This window comes from Dromaius novaehollandiae, chromosome 1 (genome assembly GCF_036370855.1).
Source record: "Dromaius novaehollandiae isolate bDroNov1 chromosome 1, bDroNov1.hap1, whole genome shotgun sequence".
In the NCBI taxonomy this organism is placed as follows: domain Eukaryota; kingdom Metazoa; phylum Chordata; class Aves; order Casuariiformes; family Dromaiidae; genus Dromaius; species Dromaius novaehollandiae.
Window position 1 is genome coordinate 21,384,960 of NC_088098.1, and position 22,401 is coordinate 21,407,360.

Genomic DNA, 22,401 nt, shown 5'->3' on the forward strand with positions numbered 1-22,401 from the left:
ATTTGAGCATTTTCACAAACTGACATTGTGACTGACTTCTTACAGGCTAGAGAAACACAAGCAAACAGATCTGTGGAAATCAAAGCTATATTAAAAAAAAAGAAGCCAGGAGGTGGACTTTTCTAATATTCAGTATTTCTGTGTAGTCAGAATTGTTCTACTTTAAGCTATTGCTCAATTTTTAAAGGCAATTGGCAAAAAATAAGTGATGAGCAGGTAAGCCTTAAACAATGCAATACTTAGTTTCTGCTTTTTTTTTATTTTTATAAAGCCTAGTTTTGACTGAAAAGGACTATCTCTTTTTATTTTTTATGTTCTGAGTAAATAGGATTAAAAAATCACTCCTCTTTAGATGTAACGACACTTAAATTGAAGAGAAGCTCAATAGTAAATCAAACAAATACGTTTACTTGTATTGAGTCCTAATATCATGCTTATGGAGTGGAATAACTACATTACCTTTTTTCCTTTGCAGATATTTGTACGCTCTAGGACAGAAGGTTTGGAAGCGGTGGAAAAAACGCTACTTTGTTCTTGTTCAGGTTAGTAATCTGTCAAATGAAGACTGTGAAATTTCATTAAAAAGACTACCAATTCTCTTATGTATGGTTTCTGCAGCAATTTATAAATCAGTATGTTCAGGTACTGGAGCACAATTCCAAACTTCTTACAGCACAGAGACTTCCCAGGATAATTTATTTAAATTTTCATATTTAATAAACAAATTTAATAAACAAAAGTATCACTGAGTTTTACAAATATATAAATCAGTCCATACATTTAGCAAGGTTTTAACCCAAACCTAGAAATTGCAAGAGTGAAATTGCTGTGATCTTAAAACATTCTGCAGACAGCTTTCTATCAGCACTCAATTTAAAATAAAGTAATATTTTAAGCAGTAGATTATAGTTATTGTTTCATTTATTCTATTTCAACAATGATTTTCTGCCCTTAAAATTAAGTAACAATATTTATTAAGTTCTTTTTCATATATTTTCAAATAATGCTATTTTTTGCTCTTCTTTGTAATATTAAATTTTGTAAAATATGATTGCATAGTGTATATAGAAAATCTAGTGCAGCATTTGCTCTTGACCACAGAAATGTGCGGGACTGATATTTCATAACTTTTTGTACAAACCCAGAACTGTGAGTATCTTCACATGCCAGTGAGTTGTGACATTAACACGTGACAGATAAATTAGGAATAGAAATGTAGATTTTTTCTGAGTTGTCAAAACTGAGAAATGAACAATTTTTTAAATCTTTGGAGAATCATTATTCTCTGTTTCTGCTTGTCTTCAGATTGCAGTTACAAATTTGATGTTTCGAGTGTGTTGAGAAAGGGCCATTCTTCTGTGTGTCTTTTGTCTTGTTGACAGAGAAGTGTTACGTTGATGATGCAAGTCTCCATAGCCATCATATGAAGGATGAAGCTTGTTAAGCAGAGGCTTTTTTTAAGAATGAAAGCTTCTAAAACTCATTTACAGAAGCCCTGATTCCTTTCCCTAGCACTCTGTCGATCATGCTCACCTGGTCCTTTTCCTTTCCTACTCCTAAATCATGAAAATTGTAAGGATGTTAAAAATCCCATGCAAGTTCTTCAATAAAGAAAAGCTGAGAGTATTTGCATCTTACTCTTGCTAAGCTTGAAGTCAGCACAGTATTCTCACTGGCTTCGATGGGAATTGGCTGCCATATTGATAATTAATAAGCAACAGTTATAAGGTCAAACAAGATCCTCTGGAAAAGTTAGTGAATCATTTTGGCTCTGGACTTACCAAGATTCTGTGTGAAGGTATGAGGCCCACTCATGAGTTTATTAAGATTAGCAAAGGTTGGGAAGATCTCTTCCCAAGATGGGATGGTTTGTAAAGCATTGATAAGAAGTGAAAATAACTTCTTAAAGTCTGGCCCCACCCCCAAAAAAGATAGAATGCTCCCTCGTCCTACAGGCTCTTCTTTCACACTCCTCCCACTTTATATTCTCGCTTTCACAAGAAGACCCGTTTTCTTCTTGCTAGCCACAGACTGCAGCTCAGTTTTGAAGAAGTGCAAAAAAAAACACCTAAGAGACCCATGGTCTTTTTTTCCATCTAATATTCAAGACAATTGAGAGAACAGTTGATTCCAACCAAGTTAATTTTAGCTGTCCTCTGCTTTCTATTCTCAGACTGAAATATTGAGGCAGAATATTACAGGAATTTTCCAACTGTGATGGGATTTAGACATCACTATTTAATTTCAAAGCAGCTACCAAACTCAGTAAGGCTATAGAAAAGATACTGCATAAGAGATACTGCATTAAATCACTATTGACTGCCTGGACAGCTCTGGCTCATTTGTATAATCGATGCATTACTTACACTGACAGTGTGCTGAAGTTGACACATATGAAGTAAGCATTCAGTAAGGAATATCAGCCTGTTGTATTGGTTTATTGTTGACATATTGATGATTCTTCCTCTATAGCTTAGCTTTTAGTTTATGTTGAGCTATATTTAGGACATGAAATTCAGTTATAAGATAGAGGCTAGCAGTATGATTTACACATGTTTTTGAAATGACTCAGGTGTGATATTAGTTCAGTAGTGTCGATTTTTCAGGAGAGCAATGTGAATAATGTGCATATTGTGATTGCTGCATGTATTAGAAGTTATTGGTCATTCATGAAGGAACAGCTTGATCCTTATCGGAGGGTTACAGGATCTGAAAATTTTAATGACTTTGTTATATTTACTGCTTTTCCTTTTACAGTCCAGTCAGTACAAGGTAGAAGGTTATTCATTTCATAATGGAAAGAGACAGAGACATGACATGTTCAGTAAGAAGCCACAGCTGGGCAGGCAATCCTTAACTTGTTTATCATCTGATATCTTCTTTCCTTAATCGAAGTACAGGTTCACTTTTGTCACTTTAATTTCTTCTGTTCTATAGTTTCAGAAGTCAGCTGTTTGTTTAATGGATAATTGTTTTCTAAACATCTCAGATATGCAGGCTAGTTCTTGCTGCCTTTCTAATGGCTGTCAGGAGTTTCGACTTCAATTATTTTGAGAAAGGGAAGTTCTAAGCTTTAGTCTTGTATGCTTTAGCTGAGACTAAATGAAAACTTAAATACAAGTGTGCCTACATATATACAAAAGATTCAGCAGAATGTGGTCCCAAATATACAAATGCATGGACATTAGTGGTGTCTGACAGGGAGAGAAGAGCAAGTGGTCAAAGGCAGGGGGAGTGAAATGAGACCATACATTTTTAATGTGGACTTGCCTGGATTGAAATGCTTTCTTAGAATACAAGTTAAGACTCATCCCTATTGCAGCCAGATTGTGTATTGGTAGAATAAAGTATTAGAAAAAAAGTAGGGGAGGAGATGAAGTTTGCAGAAGACAAAGATTTGGAAAAAATTAAACACTAAAGAGGATGGATCACTGTTCTCCTATTTGAAATTCATATTATTAAAAATAATTTATATTATTTTACAGTATACATAATGCTATATATTATATTGTATAATACATTATGATATATTATTTTATATAATAAAAACTATTTTATAATAGTAAAAATGTTTACTTTAGAAAGACAGAAAGAAAGGTGACATGTCTGAGTACAAAGTGAAAAACTCAGACTTTAGGATGGGGCATCATGATGGAAAGATAAGCACAAAATCTGAGACAGATCGTGACATCATGATAGATCAGTAGCTGAATAAAAGCAACCTGTATATATATATATTTATGACTGAGTGTTACATGCATGGTCCAAAGCAGAGGGGAGACTGGGGAAATATGATTCTTATTCCATGTTCCGGGCTCAGCAGCTCATCCACATGATGGTTTTTGCCGAGTTTTGAATGCAATAGAAGCTGGGAGAAGCTACTGCTTCTCAGCTGCTACTGGAGAATGTACTACTTTTTCAGCCAGAGTTTCTGGGGCATCGTAGCACTTGCTGAGCTTCCTGTGGCTGAGCGGAGCCTGCCCTTCTGCGTTTGTCTCCCCACATGGCAGAGACTCCCACTCCTGGGCCTTGGAGAGCTGGGTTCAGCAGCTCCCCCTTTCCCCAGCTGCGGGGTCTGCCAGTCAGCCGGCCGGGGACGTCCTGTGGCAGGGACCATGGGAACAGCCTCCTAGTTTGTAGTGAGGGGCACCGAGCTCCTCCTGGCACGCTGAACAGCATATTTCTGCCCCATAGGGACATCCCCTAGCAAAGCTGCTCATTTTCAGGCTTCTGTGTATATTTTTCTGTCCTGCATTCATGGGTTTGCTGTTGGTCTTCCACTTTGTTACAAAGTAGGTAAAATGGCTGGTATTGGGGTGTTTAGATCTATGAAAATTATGAAATTCAGGTAAATGCAGTTATAGGATAGGGATTTCCTTTTCTCCTATCAAACAGTTCTGTTTAAGAAGGCAGTTAGGTTCTGGTGTTCTACATAATCCTGAGTTTTGAGTACCCGTTATTGCATCAATTGATTGATACTCATCTGCTGAATTGTAAGAGGAAGCTACCTAGAGCTCCATTAACTAAAAATATACACTTGAAACCAGTCATAATTCTATTTTAAAAAGCACTATTTCAGATTCTGCTGGTAGTGTTTTATCTCTCCCCTTACAGCAACTGAGAACAGCCACAGATAACAAGGCAAAAGGCCTGCTAATGTAATCAGATGAGACAAGTTCTATATTTCTTTATTTTGTAGGAACTCCCCCCCCGATTTTTCTTTCTTGTTTCTATGGGTGGATAGGCTCTAAAATTTCTCATTTTTAACACGTTATGAAATGCAAGACTTATTTTTACATGAATAGCTTTTCACTAAATTCTTGCTTTACAATATCAGAATGCATTGGAAATCTATTAACAAAAATAAGATCAGTATCATTATAATCCCTTTCTTATAATGCTGGTATGATTAAAAATGAACAAAGACATGAAGCCTAGATCATGCACAACCTGATCTTCAAAAACAAAGTGGCTGAAGAAATCTGAAGAAAAAAAAAAAAAAAAAAGGGAATATATGCATTTTCCCAATTAGTGGCTACTAACTTCCTTTTTGATGGCTCAGCTTATCTATGTAGTGTGGTTACATGGAGTTGTTGAAATGAAAATTTGAGTGATATGGATGTCTGCTAGGTTATGTCATCTGACAAAATGGAATAATTCGAGAAATGTTCTTGACAGCAATGTCAGCTATCAAAAATTAAATCTGTAGTTTACAAGAGAAGAAGAAGAGGGAGCTCTCATGAAATGCAGTAATACTGCAAAGGATTGAAAGGTTTATCACTAACCAATAGCTCCCTCTGTGGTGTTTGTGCACTAGGACAAATGTGATTCTTGGACACATAAGCAAGGTAAGATCAAGCAGTAACAGAGGTGATATTGCTTCTGTACATAAGACTAATGATAAGATTAGTAGCTGACCCCAGGTTATCTGGATGACTTCAGGAAGCATTGAAAATTAGAATAAATGAGAGTTAAAAAAAAATTACAGTCTTGTAGTTCTTCAAAACTTGCCTTATAATAAAACTTGAGAAACCCAATTTAACCAGCCAATATGGGGAAAAAAGTTAAGGAGATGACTTAATCATGTTGAATGAGTATTTAAATGGAAAAGGTGCTTTGAATAATAAATGACTCTTTAGCAGAAAAATGAATAATGAACAAATCAAATGGCTGATACTAGAGGTAGGCAAATTTAGACTGGAAATATAGGACAAATTTTTAACTGTAGGGATATTTAAAACAGCTTAGCTTGGGATGTGATAGATTCTTCATCATTTAAAGCCTTTAAACCAAAATACAGTACTTTTCTAAGATACATACATGAAAGTGAAACTATGGACTCAATGCACAAATAGCTAGGTAAACTTCTGTAGTATATGTTATTCCAGGGACAGGCTAGCTGATTGTAACAGTCTTTTCTGGCCTGAAAATCTGTATTTCTGAAAATGATGGGCTAGATTTTTTTTAATTTATGTTTAGTTGTCTCTCCTTGTTACATCCCATTTAAGTGGTTTTACTAAACTTGGGTTTTTAGTTGTCTGACTTTTGACCATACAATATTGCTCAAACACATTTATTTTACAAGAGAATTTGTTAGTTAAACTAGTTGCTATAAATTAATATTGTACATAGAAACTGCGTACATAAAATCAGAAGTTGGAATATATATCCCATAAAACTAACTCATTTTAATTAATGTGGAAAATTGCTATTTAGTTTCTCTTCACTGTACACTTCTGCTGTGATTCTGAATAATTTGGGGCCTGATTGCAATTTTAGAGAGCACCATTATACTTGCTCCTTTTGCCTACACATTCTGTGGAAGAGGACATTCAATCATTATATGCGGTATACACATGGTATAGTATAATCCAGTTTTGCAAAGGATTCTCAGAATGAATGTAACAAAAAAAAAAAAAGCGCCACATTTTCAGAGCATTATGTGAATAATAATCACACATCTTCCATTTTTTATTTTCCATATATATCAGTCTTTTACACAAAGAGTCAAAGATCTTTTATCAATGGCAGTTGAAGACATTGTATTTTGAGGTACAGCAGTGTGCAGGTACATCACCCACTAGAATATGAATTAAGCAGAAGTCAGCTGTTGAAATTTGACTTCAAAAAGGATAATTCTTGAAATTATAGACAAAGCAATACATCTAGGTAAAAGTTAGCTGAGCAATCAGCAGCTGAGATAAAGACAATCCATCCTCTATCAAACAAGCTTCATTGGACCCTTGCATAATTTGGCAAACCCAGCAAATGATGTTGTCATTCTAAAGTTAATAAGATCTTACCAGTGAGTTGGCCAGACATCCTACAGTCCAAGGAGCCTGGAGATGAGACCTGTAGAGGCCTGTGAAATTTCAGTTCCTTTAAGCCTCAAGTGCTCACATATTGAAAAGCTCCTTGTTCTGGTCACTTTTTATGTCCTTCCAGCTCCTAGTTTAAAGCTGGTAACACCTCAGTTTCTTTCAGTGATTGCTTTTCCTCCCTCAGCTGTTACATTCCTTTCCTTATCCTTCCAATCACTTTTTCTTTAGCTCTTCTTATCACCTTCTGTTCTGTCTATGGAGTCTTCAATCACAAGGTGACAGATATTATTCTCATTACTTTTTTTTTTTTTTTTTTTTTTTTGTGAAGGTAGTCAGTCAGAAGCTTATGTCATTGTTCATGCCAGCTGCAAGCTGCTTGACCTGCCCAGTACTTCACCAATGGTCTAAGCAACATGGAGATGGGTTTGAATGCAGATGGAAAACATGTGGAAATTAGACCTTTTAAAATCAAACCGAAGGTTCTCATATTTGCCATGTTCAATTGCCATGGTCAATACTAAGTATTTTCCCTAACAGTACCTAGTTTGCTTCCTTTCAATTTTTCTTAAAGCCCCAAATACATCACATTTCAGAAAATTGCAAGCAGGTGTGGTTTTGGCTTCCCTCCTTCCTTTTTGCAGGAAGGTGAATGAATATTGAAAGTTTTACATGGTATAAAATATTTCTCAAAAAAATATTTTTGATTTCTTTGGCCCTACTGAGAGCTAATTTACACAGTGGCACATGTGATATGCAACATTAGCCCATTGACTACTGTCAAGTAAAACTATGGAACAGAATTCAACAATTAAGAACTCCTTTCTTACTCAGGTTAGCCAGTACACATTTGCAATGTGCAGTTACAGAGAAAAGAAATCTGAGCCTCAGGAACTGATGCAACTCGAAGGATATACTGTGGATTATACAGCTCCTCACACAGGTACTTTTCATGATTTTGAAGTATGACGTGTTTGTGTAAAACAGCTGATTCACTTTGTTCATCTTGATCTACCAGCCAACAACACCAAGGTTATTTTTTCCTGCATCAGACAGTTTTGCAATTACTCCTGTAAGATTTTCTAGTGTGAAAAATCATGCTTTTAAAAGAATCTTGTTGTAAGAAGAAATAACAATAAACTCACACTGAGGTTTTCTGAAGTGCTGTAAAACTTTGTGTGATACAAAGGAAAAAATAGTAAGTTCTAATCAGTGTTTCACTTTCCTCTCTTTTTTTGATGGTGGAGTCATATGGCAGTGTAAAGTATATTCCTAAATGATTTAGAAAAGTGAATAACTACAGTGCTTGCTAAAGACAAGTTACTCAGAGTAATCAAAAATAGAACAGAAGATATCAGAAAAAACTGCACAACTTAGCAATAAAATGGCAGAGAGAAATCAAAGTTGCAGAAGTAGAGAAAAACACTTTGACTATACCTACACATGGAGGGTTATGAATTAGCTATCCTCGTGTAAGAGACCTTTAAGTTAATGAAGATTGCTCTTTGAAACCATTGGCTCAATGTTTAGAATAGCTGAAAAGGCAAGCAATGGTTAGAAGGTATTTGGAAAGCCCAACAATTTTATGCCACAAAAAAAATTTCTTGTGCAGTCACAGATTGAACATTGTGTGCTGTTTTGGTTATGCTCTCTCAAAAATAAATACTAGAACCAAAAAAGTACCAGGAAGGGAGCAGTAGAGATGACAGAGGTATGGATCTGCTTTTGTTCAAGAAGAGATTAAGTAGGTGGCGACTTCCAGCTAAGAAAGTGATGTCTTGAAGGAGGATGTAATAGAGGAATATAAAATTACATATAGTATGGAGAAGATGAATAAAGAAGTCATTTTTCATTGTTGCTTATAACACAAGAAGGGAGGGCACCACTCAAAATTATCAGGCCACCTGATAATTATACAAGAAATGTTTGGTTGTTTTTTCAAGAAGCCTAATTAAATAATAAAACTCATGTAATGGAAACTGAAAGCATAAAGGGGTTCAGAAATCAATTCTTTAATGGAAAAAAACATCCAATAGAAAAAAACAAACCTGATTTATGGAATTATTTAATCCCATGACTACTGTATTTATTCTTGTTGTATTTGTTACTTCCATGTATTACCATTTAATCCCGATAGCTCTTGATTTTATGATAGTGCCAGATCATAAATACCTATAGAATTTATGGAGTTTTTTTACCCTCCCCCCATGGAAGAAAACCAATTATTTAACCTACTAAATGTTAATGGTTAACCAGAAGTAATTGGTACTTATTAACATTACCTTCCTATCTCCTGCTCCAGGTCTTCAGGGTGGTCGAATGTTTTTCAATGCTGTTAAAGAAGGCGATACAGTAATATTTGCCAGTGACGATGAGCAGGATAGAATACTGTGGGTTCAAGCGATGTACAGAGCCACAGGTCAATCATATAAACCTGTTCCTGCAAGTCAGGCTCAGAAGATGAATCCTAAAGGAGGAAATGTCAATACAGATATATCCCCACTTTGTAAGTTCCTTGTTTTTAATTTTGGGGGTTTTGTTTTGTTTTTAGTAGGTAATATGCAGTGGTTCCCTCGATGAAGATTAATTAAGCAGAACTCATTCACTAGGGAAATGTGCCTCATAGTTTTTTGCTAGCCAGCTCTTTACCTCAAATTATTATTACCAGCCAGGGAAATCCTGACTTGAAGGTCATTATTTTTATTATAATCCATGAAAATAAGACAATTAGCTTCATATTCATTACAGTTGACCCACATATTACCATGGAGATGGTTGTTTGGGGTACATTATATTTTTCAGTAGTCAGACAGTGTAGTATTGAATAGAAAAGCATCAATTTACTGTCAGAATTTCATAGATTTAGGCCAGCTTTATTATACATTATGTATATATATATATAAAAAGAATCTCAAAATTGCAATGAAGACTTCAAAGTAGCATTACACAATAATTATTCAAGTTTACGATTTCCTCATTTTTCTTTGAGAAAAATATAGCCTCAAAGAAAGTCAAGATATGTAGCATATATTAAGCATATATTATTTTTTTCATATAATCTATTTAAAAGTATTCTGTCATATAGATATCTACACATAGGAAGCACATATGACTTTTTATTTGGGGGGTTGGGGGGAGCAACTTTTCTGTCTTATAAAACTAATAAGATCCAAGGATTTCTGTAATAGCCATCAAGTGTCAATAATATCATATGAGTGTGTATAGTAATCCTTTTCAGTATCATCTGTATATGTAGACTGATAGAGGGGAGACACATGTTTAGACTCAGCTTGGTTTAAAATCCAAAGTCTGTAGCAGGAGGACTCAAAACCATTCTCCTCTGTCTGTCCTGCTATCACTTGATCTCAAATCCATCCTGTAATTTCTTGTTATGCCATCAGGGGACAGTAAAATGCATTGATTAAACTGAGAAAATAGCCAACCAAAATCCTGTCTGGGGTGTAAAGAAAATTGAAAAAACATGTGTTACATCACAAAAGCATTGACATCTTTTGGATTTTTAATCTGAAACAGTTCGAGAGTGTGAAATAGCCAGGCACCACAATGGGGTGTTAAGCTGAAGCATTTTGCAGAAGGGAGGCAACTCTACTAAAGCAGAGGCGGAACAGCAGCAGGAGAGTGCTTCTACCCAGCTCCTCCCAGTTAGCTGAATCCAGGCTGGATCCTGGGAAGTATCCTGTGTTACCCTCCTAACATTTCTACTTCATGTGTGTCATCTAGAAAGCATAAAAGTAGTGATCCTAGTCAGAAACAGCCAAATAATACTCTTCTTCTGGGCTACTGTGATTACATGGAAGTGAAAGGAACTAGAAAACACAGAGCACATGGGAAAGAAGGTTGGAAGTCTTACCAAACTTGATGAGCAGTGAAAGGTGTGAACAGAAGTTTGTACTTACTCAGAAGTCTTAGGATCAGATGAGCAGATATATATATAAAAAGAGGAATTTAAAACAGTCTTATACTGCATCCCATGGGAAAAGATGCTCTAGAAGTTTATAATCTTTATTAATTCAGAATGCTTCCACTGGGAAGCCCACATGGTGCCCATACTGCTTTGAGTAAAAAAAACACAGTCTTTAAAAAACAAATGAAAAAGCCTTGTTCTACATAAGTATGGAGCAGCAAGCATGTTACAAAGCTGAGATATAAAAAACAATTGTAAGTTTGTATATAATATGTTTGCAGAGATTAAATTAATGATAATGATAAAGAATTGAAAAACAGGTCTCACATATCTTGATTTTACCTTAGACAGTTAGGGTGACTGCCATTCTTGGGTGGAATGAAAAATAAAGTGTTTTAAAGGCAGTTTAAGGGAAACTCAAATGCCTTTAAATATATATTTTTCTCTCATGTTTATGTGTCAATTTGCTCAAGCTCATCTGATGAACTATATATAAATCAGAAATCAGTGTTTAAAACATTATTTGCTATCGGTTTTAATACACTTCAATGTCAGTATTTTGTAATTAATTCATAAAATTCTTTGCAATAGAGTAACTAATAAGAAATTTAAGTTAATTTGAAGTCTAGACTTAAGAGAATGAATGTTTGACTGATTTCTGTAATAAATCCAATTCTGCCTGCATGAGGAAAATTTTATTCTTCTATCTCATGCACTTGAAGGAGAAATGGATATAATGAAATGAATCAATTTTTAAGAAACTGCAAAAACTGAAGTTTACAGATATAACCTTATATCATTTTCTAAGGCTCCTTCTTCTTTTATATGTACTGTGGTGATTTCCTTGGCGCAAAATATTACTCCTAAGAAAAATCTGTATCTGATCTTTTGTCAGATTTCAATAATATTTTCAATTTCCTGAAAAGCTCATTCTTTTTCCTCCTAGAAAAAATGTTTGTACAAGTTGACATTATTTTATATTTAACGAAGATATGAAGTCAGGTATTTGAGAGCTAATTTACCTATTAACTGAAACTCATTTCCATTTTTTCTGCTTTGCTTTGTGCTACATTTATGACCAGAGAGTTTGTCAACTACGTTTTTTATGTAGCTTATTTTTCAGTTATTGCACCACGTAAGTATTTTCAACCAACACAAGATCACATTGTGGTCATTCTGAAATAATATCACATGAGCCCCCTGTACACAGCAGAACAGAAAACAAACTAGGACTATTTAAAGCAAATGTAATTTAATAATATTGAAGCCTTGCAAGTCTGTCCTAATCTTCCTCATCCTTTAGGAATATAAGAAATGCAATTTAGCTGTCCTGATACAGTGTACAAAAAAAACTGTAACAGCCTGAAAAAATTTAGATATCCTTAAACTCCTGGATGGAGAGAAAACTAACTTAAGGAGACATGCTTCAACATATTTATATATTGTGTTGATAAAACAAAGTATGTTCTGTAATCCTGAAACTCTTTTGACAGATAAAGAAAAGCAAATGAAAACTGTTATTAAACAAATAAAAAGATCAGATGAGAACTGATATGTCACATACCTAGCTGTATTATATGGAAGTTGAGCCTTAATTATTTACCAAAAAAAAAAAAAAAAAAAAAGCATTTTCTGTTACCTTGTAGACAAAATTCTACCTTCCAAAGTTAACATCCTGTTAACTGATGATAATGTGTCAAAGTGCAAGAATTTCATCTAGTGTGCTTTTAAAATTTTGATCAAATTAAATGTGTAAATGACAATAAATAATTTTTTTTTCCCCAAGATGCCACTATTTTCTGTATTCTCAAGTCAAAATTCTTCAAGGGCTTTGTTCTTGTAAGCTGTGGTAGAATTATTTCTACAACCTATGTCATAAACAATTTAAAAACTTCTCCTTTTAGATATAAAAGGCTATGTCTTTTGCAGTTATTGCTGTCTTGTTCCACATAAAATAATTCCTTACTAATTCCAGAACAACCTCCTCTTTTTCTTTTTTTTAAGAGGATATACCGTGGCTTATTGATTGAAGGCTGTCAGTCAGTATTGGTTATATGTTTACATCTGCTAAAAATACATATAAATTATATAAAAATAATATTTAAACTAAGACAGCATCTTTTTTTAAGATCATTTTGTTTGCTCAGTAGCACTTGCACTGGGCCAGATGCTGTGTGTCAAACATCTAGAACTTAGTCCATCATAAATATAATATACCTAAGGCTTCAGTATATGGTATAATTCTAGCAGCAATTATTTTAGGACTAGAGTTACCTGAGAATACATTTTATATTTGCATTGTTTTCACTGCCAGGGCAACTAAATTAATTTCTGTTTTCACTGCCAGGGCAACTAAATTAATTTCTGTTTAAAGTTTTTTAAAACAAAGAGTGCTCCTTTGGTTTTAAAGGTGCTGAATAGATGTAAACTATAGTTCTTTGAGTTAAAATGCACTGGATTTTAACCACCAAGTGCTTTGAGAAAATGAAGCATCCTTTAGTAAAGAAGAAATCTTTTGGGGTGCTTCCACAAAACTTTCACAGTTGATTTCCAAGCCTTCTCTTCCCTAGCCATTTTTTTAGGTTTCAAGTACTCTTTGTTATGATGAATAGAGTCTCCAACCTGGATTAAGGTTCTGTGTTTGTTTTTAAAGGAGTCTGCCATGTCAGCTTTCTCCAAAATGCTTTCCCGTCCACATCCAAATTCAAAGGAGCCCATTTCTTTTCCCAGTTCTCCTTCAAGGCTCTGAAATCTTTCCCCGTGACACCTTTCCACAGGAAACCTTTCTATATGCATATCAGCAGTTCTGAGTGCATCAGAGCACAATAAAAACCCCATTTGTCCTTCCCTACTGCTGGGCTGCTGAGCCTTGGTAAGGCAGAGGGAGGTAACTTGCTCTTTCAAAACCTCGCCCTACACACAAGAATAGTCACTGAACCTTACCTTTGTAATAAAATTTTGCAATGCATTGTATGACTAAGATTTGTTTCTTACAAAATCAAAAATGAATTTTCCAGAAGTTTTTTCCCCCTCTCCTATTCTTTTCCAGGTTGCAAGAGTAAAAAGAGAATCCTGGCCTAATATCCTGTAGTAACCAAGGTCTCTAATATGAAGACATTCATATTTATTTGTAGTGTCCAATTCAGTGTAGGCTAAGGTTACAAAAAGAAGATTTTTTTTTGAAGTTTCATGTTTAGACTTTGCTGAAAGCCTCTATTCCTTAGAACTGAATTCTGCACTGAATTACATTTTTTATCATTACTCTCTGAAGATTTGATTTACTGTTTCAGCCTTACTCTTAATCATATGATAACTAATATAAGTATAATCTCTTAAAATAAAAGTTTGATTGACACCTAATTTGAAAAAAAGAATTTCATGAGCAACAACAACAAAAAAAATAGTGATTATGTCTGAGCCATGTACTGGCAACTTTGTACAGACTTTGTACAAAAGGGTACTTAAATAGCATGAACAAGATCCAGCCACCTCAGAGCTGGATCAAAACAAACACATCAGGAGCTCCTGGATGAAAAGGAACTATACATGCATTTGTAATAAAACACTGAGGGCTGAGGGTCTGATTGCTCTTCAGAGCAATTATCACAAATATAGAAAATGGAAATGTTGTTCTTGCATGTGCACAGCAGCAATACACCAAAAACTGAGCTACAAATTTCTAACTAAACAGAATATGAACAGTGTCTTGCTGTTCATGCTGTGTAGCAGTTTAGTATAATTCATGTAGGACATTCAGAAGAAACTTGATATTCTACATTACCAATATGGTAAACACATTTAAGTATGGTACTGAAATCAAACAACTATTGTACCACTCCTGCTTCTAAAAATGGATAGTAATGTATTTATTAATTTCTGAGTAAAGCAACTTGATGCTGCACTTCTGTAGTATAAGGTGGCTCCGAAACAAAAGTGAACACAGGCTAACTTCAGCAGTGGTCAAGAAAAAGAGACTTCTCTTCTCTTCTGCTTTACTGAATAGGCATGCTGCTACCCAAAGGACAGAATACTTAAGGAAACATAACAGTAGAAAAGTCAGAAATTTTCCAAGGGTATGAATGTTTCAGGGAAAGCATCAAAAAAAATTTGTGTTCATCTGAGTCACATAAAGGTGCAGAAGGTAATCACCTTTTTAATGACTGATGTATTGAGAGATGTATTCATACAGTTAGAAAAGCCAAAGAAGTAATGGCCATTCTGTTAATAACTTGGTCATAAAAAAGGAGTAACAGCATATGGGGAGATTTCCATGTTTTAATGAGGCAACACAAAACCAAGCATCATTCTAGTCCTACACAAACATGGATTCAGAGCAGGTCTCCTGGTGAAAATATCTACAGATCTAAAGGATAAAGATTCTGAAAAACTGAGGTAGATGAGGAATCATGAGTATAACTTTACTCATCTCTCTTTTGGAATAATGTCACTTATCGAAACACCTCACTCAAGAAAAGTGATATAAATAGAGTTTTTATAGAGGTCAGTTGCACCAGTTGTAAATAAATGTCAGGCCCATGTACAAAACATGAAATTCCATTTAGTTAAGTACAGTCGTATCAAAGGGAGTCAAATAATCAGGCTATATACATTGGTATTACAAGACATCAATCCATTGAAGCAAATTGAAGACATTTCCACATTAATCTATTGTTTCTTTCAAATTTTATTTTTATCACCCTCAATTTTTCAACTGATTGTGTGTGTTTGGGGAAAAGTAGAATATGATTTATATTAAGTTACTGGTGTCATAATACGTGCACACAAGGAATACTCCCAGTTAATCTTATGGTGACATTGCTCAGTTTTTTAATACTAGGTAATGTTCCTATAATACAGTTCTTCTAAAATAGTTCTGAGGTGTTTGCGTGTGTATGTTCGGTTTTTTCAATCTTTTAAAAACAAAGTGAAATGGAAGATATTTCTTATTTTACATAGTTTCATCAGCAATTTTGTCACCTTTGTGTCTACTATACACCTTTGCTCCCTGGAAGAGTGGAGTAACTTCACCATCTCTGCATGTTCCCCCCTTCACCTTCATGTCCTTTTCCAGCTTGCCTCCACCTACCCCCATCTCCCATTTAATACTGAAAGGTTAACGCCAGCCTCCAACAACAACTCCACAGGCAGTCAGTAAGTCATCTTTGTGCTTTCTCCTGTGCTACTCAAAAACATACCAAAAACTTTCCTCTTCAAATCCTTCCTTTGGCAAAATACTGGCAGTCCATTAGGGCACTATCCGCAGCCTCATGGTTGACTCAGGTTGGCTAATTGTTTTCTCACATTCTGCCACCTTTTCTCCATCTGTTATTTGGTTTTCTGATATTTAAATTAGAAGGTATTTGGGACACAGATTGTCTCTTTGGCCTATGTTTCTGAGTATGTAGCACTTCAGAGTTCTCATCAATGATCAGGGGTTGAAAAGTTCCCATTGTAAGCTGTCACTCCCTGTATGCAGGGGCACTTGAAAGATTGCAATGCGTGTCTTTTTGCAAAGAGGATGTACACCTTCATTTTCATCCAACCGGTTGTAGCTTCTTCTATATCAGAGGCAGAGTTCTTATTCTACTGCTCCTACTCTCTGAATCTTTTTAATCCCTACTATGCTAGATTTCTTGTCTCTGCCTACTCTCATTTCCTGCTGGCCTGAATTAGTTCAAATTGCTTCCACGATGCTTAATCCCATGCAGGGATGTCCCTGAGAGCCACAAAAGGGAGGAGATCACCACTTTACAAGGCCAACGCCAGTAGTTCACCCTAGCACAGAATAAATGTTGCAAAAAATGTGCCTCTGCTTTGGGGCTGGAACTGGGCAGGGATGGTGCCTAGTGATTTGGTTATCACTAGGAACCACGCAAGCATGTGATATAAACATGGAGTTCTCAGTAGTCTTAACTCAGTAAACTCTTAACTGAGTAGATGATGATTTTATAGCTTTTGCAACTGGGCTAAAGTTGGAAGTTTCTTGCAAAAAATGGCAAAGGGCATGTTCAGGATGCTATTCTTCTAAAATGAATATCCTTGTCTAAAAGAACACCCAAAAGATTTACTAAAACCTCTGCAACAGCTTTTCTAAGTTTTTACTGTGAGTCTAAAAGATATATATCTCACATTTTTTCTGCCTTGATCTAAAAAATGGATGACTTTTTTTTAGCTAACAGTTTCCAAATGGTAAAATAATAATGCAGTGTGCAGACCACATGATATGGAAATATCAGCCAAAACAATGAGTCTGAGGCAATTGAAAACAGGAAAATAAATTTTATTAAGAAGAGAAGAAAGTTAATTGTGGAAAAGCTGGAGAAGTATTATTCCTCCAAAGTTTTCCCCATTTCCTCTTCCTGATATTTCCCAAGGTTAGAGTGTGCAGGGGTGAAAATGGAACTGTATTTTTTTCTTAACTGTATGTCACTATATAGCACTTGTTCTGTCTTTTGCATTTGTACAGTTTGAATAGGGCTTCTAAATCTCATTTCTGTGGGTATTTGCAAAATATCGTCTAGTACTAACTAATTTCTAAATCACAGTCATATAACATTCATTATTCTTCCTTAGTCTTCAATATTCAGTCAATTTCTTAGATTATTAAAAATATTTTCCATTCTGTTTCAAAAATATTTTCTATTTCTCTTGTATGTATATCATAATAGTAAAAGAAGTTTTAATATATTACATTAGATCTATTTTCTATTATTTTCTGCTTGCCTACAGCTAGTAAAGGTAAGTTTTAAACTATTTCTCTGTTTTTAGATTATATTTGTTATCAGAACTTCTATTAATGTTTGAATGACAATGTTATTTGGATTGTTCGATTCACTTACAGCAGATGGTGGTCAGTTGTGATTATTTCTTATAATTAAATCTAGCAAGTATGTATATTTTAAAATAAATATTTTTGCTTATTACCCAAGTTATCTAACAGCAGATTCTGCTTTTTGGGCTCTGTTACCTTCAGTAGGTCAACTTCTGATAATCTAGACTACTGTATCAGAATATTGAATCTATTTTTCATTTGTAACATCCAATGTCCAGATTTCAAATTAAGAGAAATAATTAGTTGTCAATGCTTATAAAGATCTTAAAAAAAGTGGGGGGGGAATATTTTATATTTGCATAGTTAACTAGAGGAAAAGATCAAGCCAGTTAAGAGAGGTCTCGCTATGTTTAATTTATACTTGAGAGCAATGACTGAAATAAATATTAATCCTTTTTCATTCTGTAATCTGCCATATTTTAAACAATGACTTGATAAATTAGATATTCATATAAGAAGGAAAACTAATAAGAAAGGTATAAAACAGTAACATATATTAAGCAGGCTGGGTCTGGAAAATACTTATCTCTGTGTGGACCATTTTGGGAACTATAGATAACTTTGCATCATAGTTTAACACTTTCAGTAATGTAGTTATGTTGATACCAGTTGTTTATCTTTGAATTCATGTGTTTAAGTAAAATTATTTTGCATTACTTAAGAAAGAACTTTTCGTGTAACTATGTCAAAAATATGGGCTGAGTTTGTGATTACTGATAGGCTAGTCTAGTGGTCATGGAAATATTGTTGATCTGTGTAATCACACATGCTACTGCTCCTTAAATCCTAAAAAATATATGTTGCTGTTTCCCTGGAATGATAGTTTCATACCTTACACCATCGATCTACTGTCATACTGTTTATTTGCTACAACCACCTTGGTGAAATCTGTCACATGGATGTGACTCTTGCTTTGACAATGCAAAGCCAAGTGATATGAATTAGTTTCTGCATCTTTCCAGGATGTGATGCTGCAGATCCTTCAGCTTGAATTAAATAATTCTTCCATCCACAAATACAGCTGAAAGTTGGACTTGACATGGATCAATATGATCTGGGGCTAAATTTCTAAATGTGACTGATTATGTTAGCATCATGCCCACAGATCAATATTGAGTTTTATTATGAACCTGACTCTATAATTGGGTTTAATCAATAAACTTTTGTCTCCTTTTCTTTAGAAATTTTAGGTTTGTACTATGCAGTTTTTTCGGAATTGCATTTAGGATACACTTAGATCTATACTTTTCTAGTAATGAATATAAAAAGACCCAGGTTTGAATTTAAAGGAACAAAGAGCTAAGACCCTATTGAAAGGGGAAGTCAATTTTTAAGTTGATAAGACTGTTCACCCCAATACAGTCTATAGAATCTAAGACAGCTAATGTGCTAATACATAACTAGTCCTTTTGGGCACTGTAAGGCTTTTTCTGTCCATACTTGATAGATAATTCACATTGAGGACTTTGACAAAACATAGCATTAATGAAAGCAATCACTAGAGCTTCTCTTTTGATAAACCCGCGGGGTTTAAAGGCGTTGAAAGATGCAATCTGTGAAGAACAATAAATTTGGGCCTTTGATTGAAGTGCCATTTGGGATGGTATGTTTTCTCGATGTATTTACACAAAAATGATGCTCCCTTTTTCAGTACTCTTTGCTTGAAGGTTGAAGGAGCACTTTGCCATTACTACATTAAGGCTTGTCTCATTAAAAGCTGAGTACAAAAAGAAGGCTGGAAATGACCTAGCTCAAGCCAGTGTGTTCATTTCTGCTCCAGTTTGCCATTTGAGAAGTAGTGTTCAAGCCACGAAGAATATTTCTGAGTGCTACTTTGATCTGCAGTAAATATGTTCTTCCTTATCAGAAAAAAATAAACACGTAAACCTTTTCTTTTTTTTTTCTTTTTTTTTTTTTTTTTTTTTTTTGCAGTGGAGGAAAGGATTTTTATTTGGTTAACTCACTAAAATTAGAAAGAGAGCCACATAAATCCAGGAAATTGTAGAATACATTTTTGTCCTCATAAAATTGTTTGTAAATTGTAACATTTGAAGAGCTCCACTAGAAAACAGTGCTTTCAGAATTATTTTAATATGCTATGCTGTATTTTCAGGTACCTTTCTAAATTGTTTTGTTTAATTTGTTATTTGGTAGCAACTTTAAGTTTTTTCACTGTTACACTCCATGGATTTTTATGGTGATAAAAATATAGTTCATTAAAATTATTTGTCAGATTATAAAGCAAGGTTCTATAATTAGAGTTACCTGTAGTACCGAAGCATGTACTTGTGTAACTTGTTTTGTTGTAATTTTTTCAAGAAAGTTTATATGTTGAGACTTAATGTGTACACTTTCGTTTGTAAATGGGTGCACACACTCACATATGTTGTTCTGCACATTGTCTCCTTTCTACAAACAGATGCAGACCGTGGTCAGAAACATGGCATGGATGAGTTTATTTCTGCTAATCCCTGCAAATTTGACCATGCTTCGCTCTTTAGACTGCTTCAGAGACAGACCTTGGATCACAGATTGAATGACTCCTATTCCTGCTTGGTGAGTACTGCCTGGGAGATAGATATAAAGTGAGAAATAGTTGTTACAAAGTCATGCTTTCATTCTACTTCATTCAATAGCTGTGGTTGTTGTTGGAATAAAGGATCCAATCAATTGACTTCAAATTTGAAAATTATACACTCATGAGCTGTTGCTGTGCCACTCAATAGAGAAGCAAAGAGACTCAAACTGTCTCTGATTTTATCAGCTGAAGCTTATCATGGCCTCTCTGGAGGTCCGAATAAAAACAGAAGATTTTAATAATCGCAAGAGCCCCTGTGGAAGGATTTACTGACACCTGTAGAGGCATTTTAAGGTACAAATGCAGTCTGTCACATGTCAGACAGAGTCATCCGTCTTGAAATTCTTCATTCCTGTGGTCTGGGGAAGGAGAAACACCAAAAGAAAGGAAGCAGAACCACAGTAATATAGATTTATCAACACGTTTGCACTGCCTGAATTGTAAGTAACAGGCGAGAGGGTAATTATTAAACAGAAGGAAGTAAAGTGTGACCTCTGTTTCAAAATGAATGTTTTTCACATTTGAAGACAGCTATAAAAGAGAAGAGATTGACATAACGTTCTTCTGTATTTATGGCTGCAGTGTTCCTTTCCTTTGTAATACTTCTATCCTGTGCTTTTGGGGGTTAGGAGTTGGGGATGAGGCTGCTTCTGATTTCATTTACACTAGGGAAGGCCAGCAGTAATCCCGTGAAAGTCAGATGATACACGCATATTAAACAGGTTGGTGTGGATCAGACCTTGTAACTTCCTGAGGTTTTACTTTTCACCTGATGATGTCTGGAATAGTGATCTCTCACTAGGCACCCAAAATACCTGATTTTGACTAATACCTAGTTATGTAGCATGTATTTTTCGCTTTACCAACACAACAGCAACAAATGAGCATAGTTTTTGTTTCTTTTTTTTAATTTATTTATTTACTTGGGCTGGCTTGTCATGTAATGCAAAGATAATAATAATTTGTTAGGCTTGCTTGAAAGTGCAAAAAACAAACAAAAAAAAACCCCCAAACCTTGGTTATTTGATGACAGTTGCTTCCTTTTTAAAACACTACCAGATAAGTATGTATAGAAAAAGTTAAAGGACTCGTTTTCTGTCTGTGGGTTGCACACTGAATCAAAGAAAAGGCCTGGAGGTACATCTGTACAAAGTAATTGGCACTCAAAGAGAAAATGGTTAGCTTTCTAACAGTACATTGGGGTCAAAATCTTTTTTTATAATAATAATATAGTAAGACACTTAATATAACCTTGAAATCAGGAACTTTCAGGAGAGGTTATTTGAAATACACAGTGCTATAGCAACCACAAAGCAGATGCATTTCTTATTGTTCTTTTTTAAATTCAGCTTTTAATAAGTAGGATGGGTAATCATTTTTTGTGAAATTGCGTATTTAACTATATACATATTTTTTATTATTAAAATTTCGAGAATACGAAGGTAGAAATAGAATATGTGAGCATATCTACAGGTGTAATATTTTCCCTGAATGGCTTATTTCCTATAATTTAAAAAATAAGTGTATCCTTATATTTTAATAAAATACAATCACACAAAGAACTTTGGTTAAAGAAAGAAAATTGTTTTAAGAATGAGAAATAAGCACAGTCTTTGATTAAACTATTATCTGACCTAAAGTTCTATAATTTCACATACTCATAGACAGTGGGGAGCTTTCTTTTGCAATTATACAATAAATAGAAACTATTAGTTATCTAATACTCTGTAGTGCATAACTGTTAAGCACTGGTGAGAGTTACGCATCATGAGGGGTTTGACAAGGGCAAGGAAAGCATATGCTTATATGAAGATGACCACACTAAAACAGATCTCATACAGTGACTGAAATTAAAGTAATGAGATGTTTAAAAATGTGCATTCCTGTCAGAATTATTTTCTGTTCTAAAAACATACAGAAGTTTTAATAAAGGATTATTTCCTTTTTGTATTGCTGAGTTGAAATGTATTCAGCTGTTTGTCATGTATTTCATAAAAATGTAGAAATAGTTCAGTTCATTTTGTTGATGAAGTGCTGGCAGAATATCAGTCACAATAATGCCTATTTATTATTTCTGGGATAGGATACATAACATCCCCAAAATTCAGTTAAAATTCCTTTTCTTTCTTCTTTCAGCAAAATACTGTGTTTTCCAACAGATGTTTTATGTAAACTACCTGAGCTGGATATTAGTCTAAAATTCTGAGTACTTTTTTGGGTGCTCTAATAAAACTAAATGGTCTCTAGA

General features: G+C 34.6%; 1 protein-coding gene across 10 annotated transcripts in view; it reads left to right on the forward strand.

Annotated features, from left to right (window-relative positions):
* The window catches only part of CADPS2 (calcium dependent secretion activator 2), a 326,801-nt gene that overhangs the window by 201,476 nt on the left and 102,924 nt on the right, over positions 1-22,401 (forward strand). For all 10 annotated transcript variants that reach the window (XM_064506973.1, XM_064506953.1, XM_064506939.1 and 7 more), the window contains exons 9-12: positions 476-542; positions 7,653-7,761; positions 9,121-9,324; positions 19,995-20,131. In XM_064506973.1, the coding sequence (XP_064363043.1) occupies positions 476-542; positions 7,653-7,761; positions 9,121-9,324; positions 19,995-20,131 (517 nt within the window). The remainder of the gene's footprint in view (positions 1-475; positions 543-7,652; positions 7,762-9,120; positions 9,325-19,994; positions 20,132-22,401) is intronic.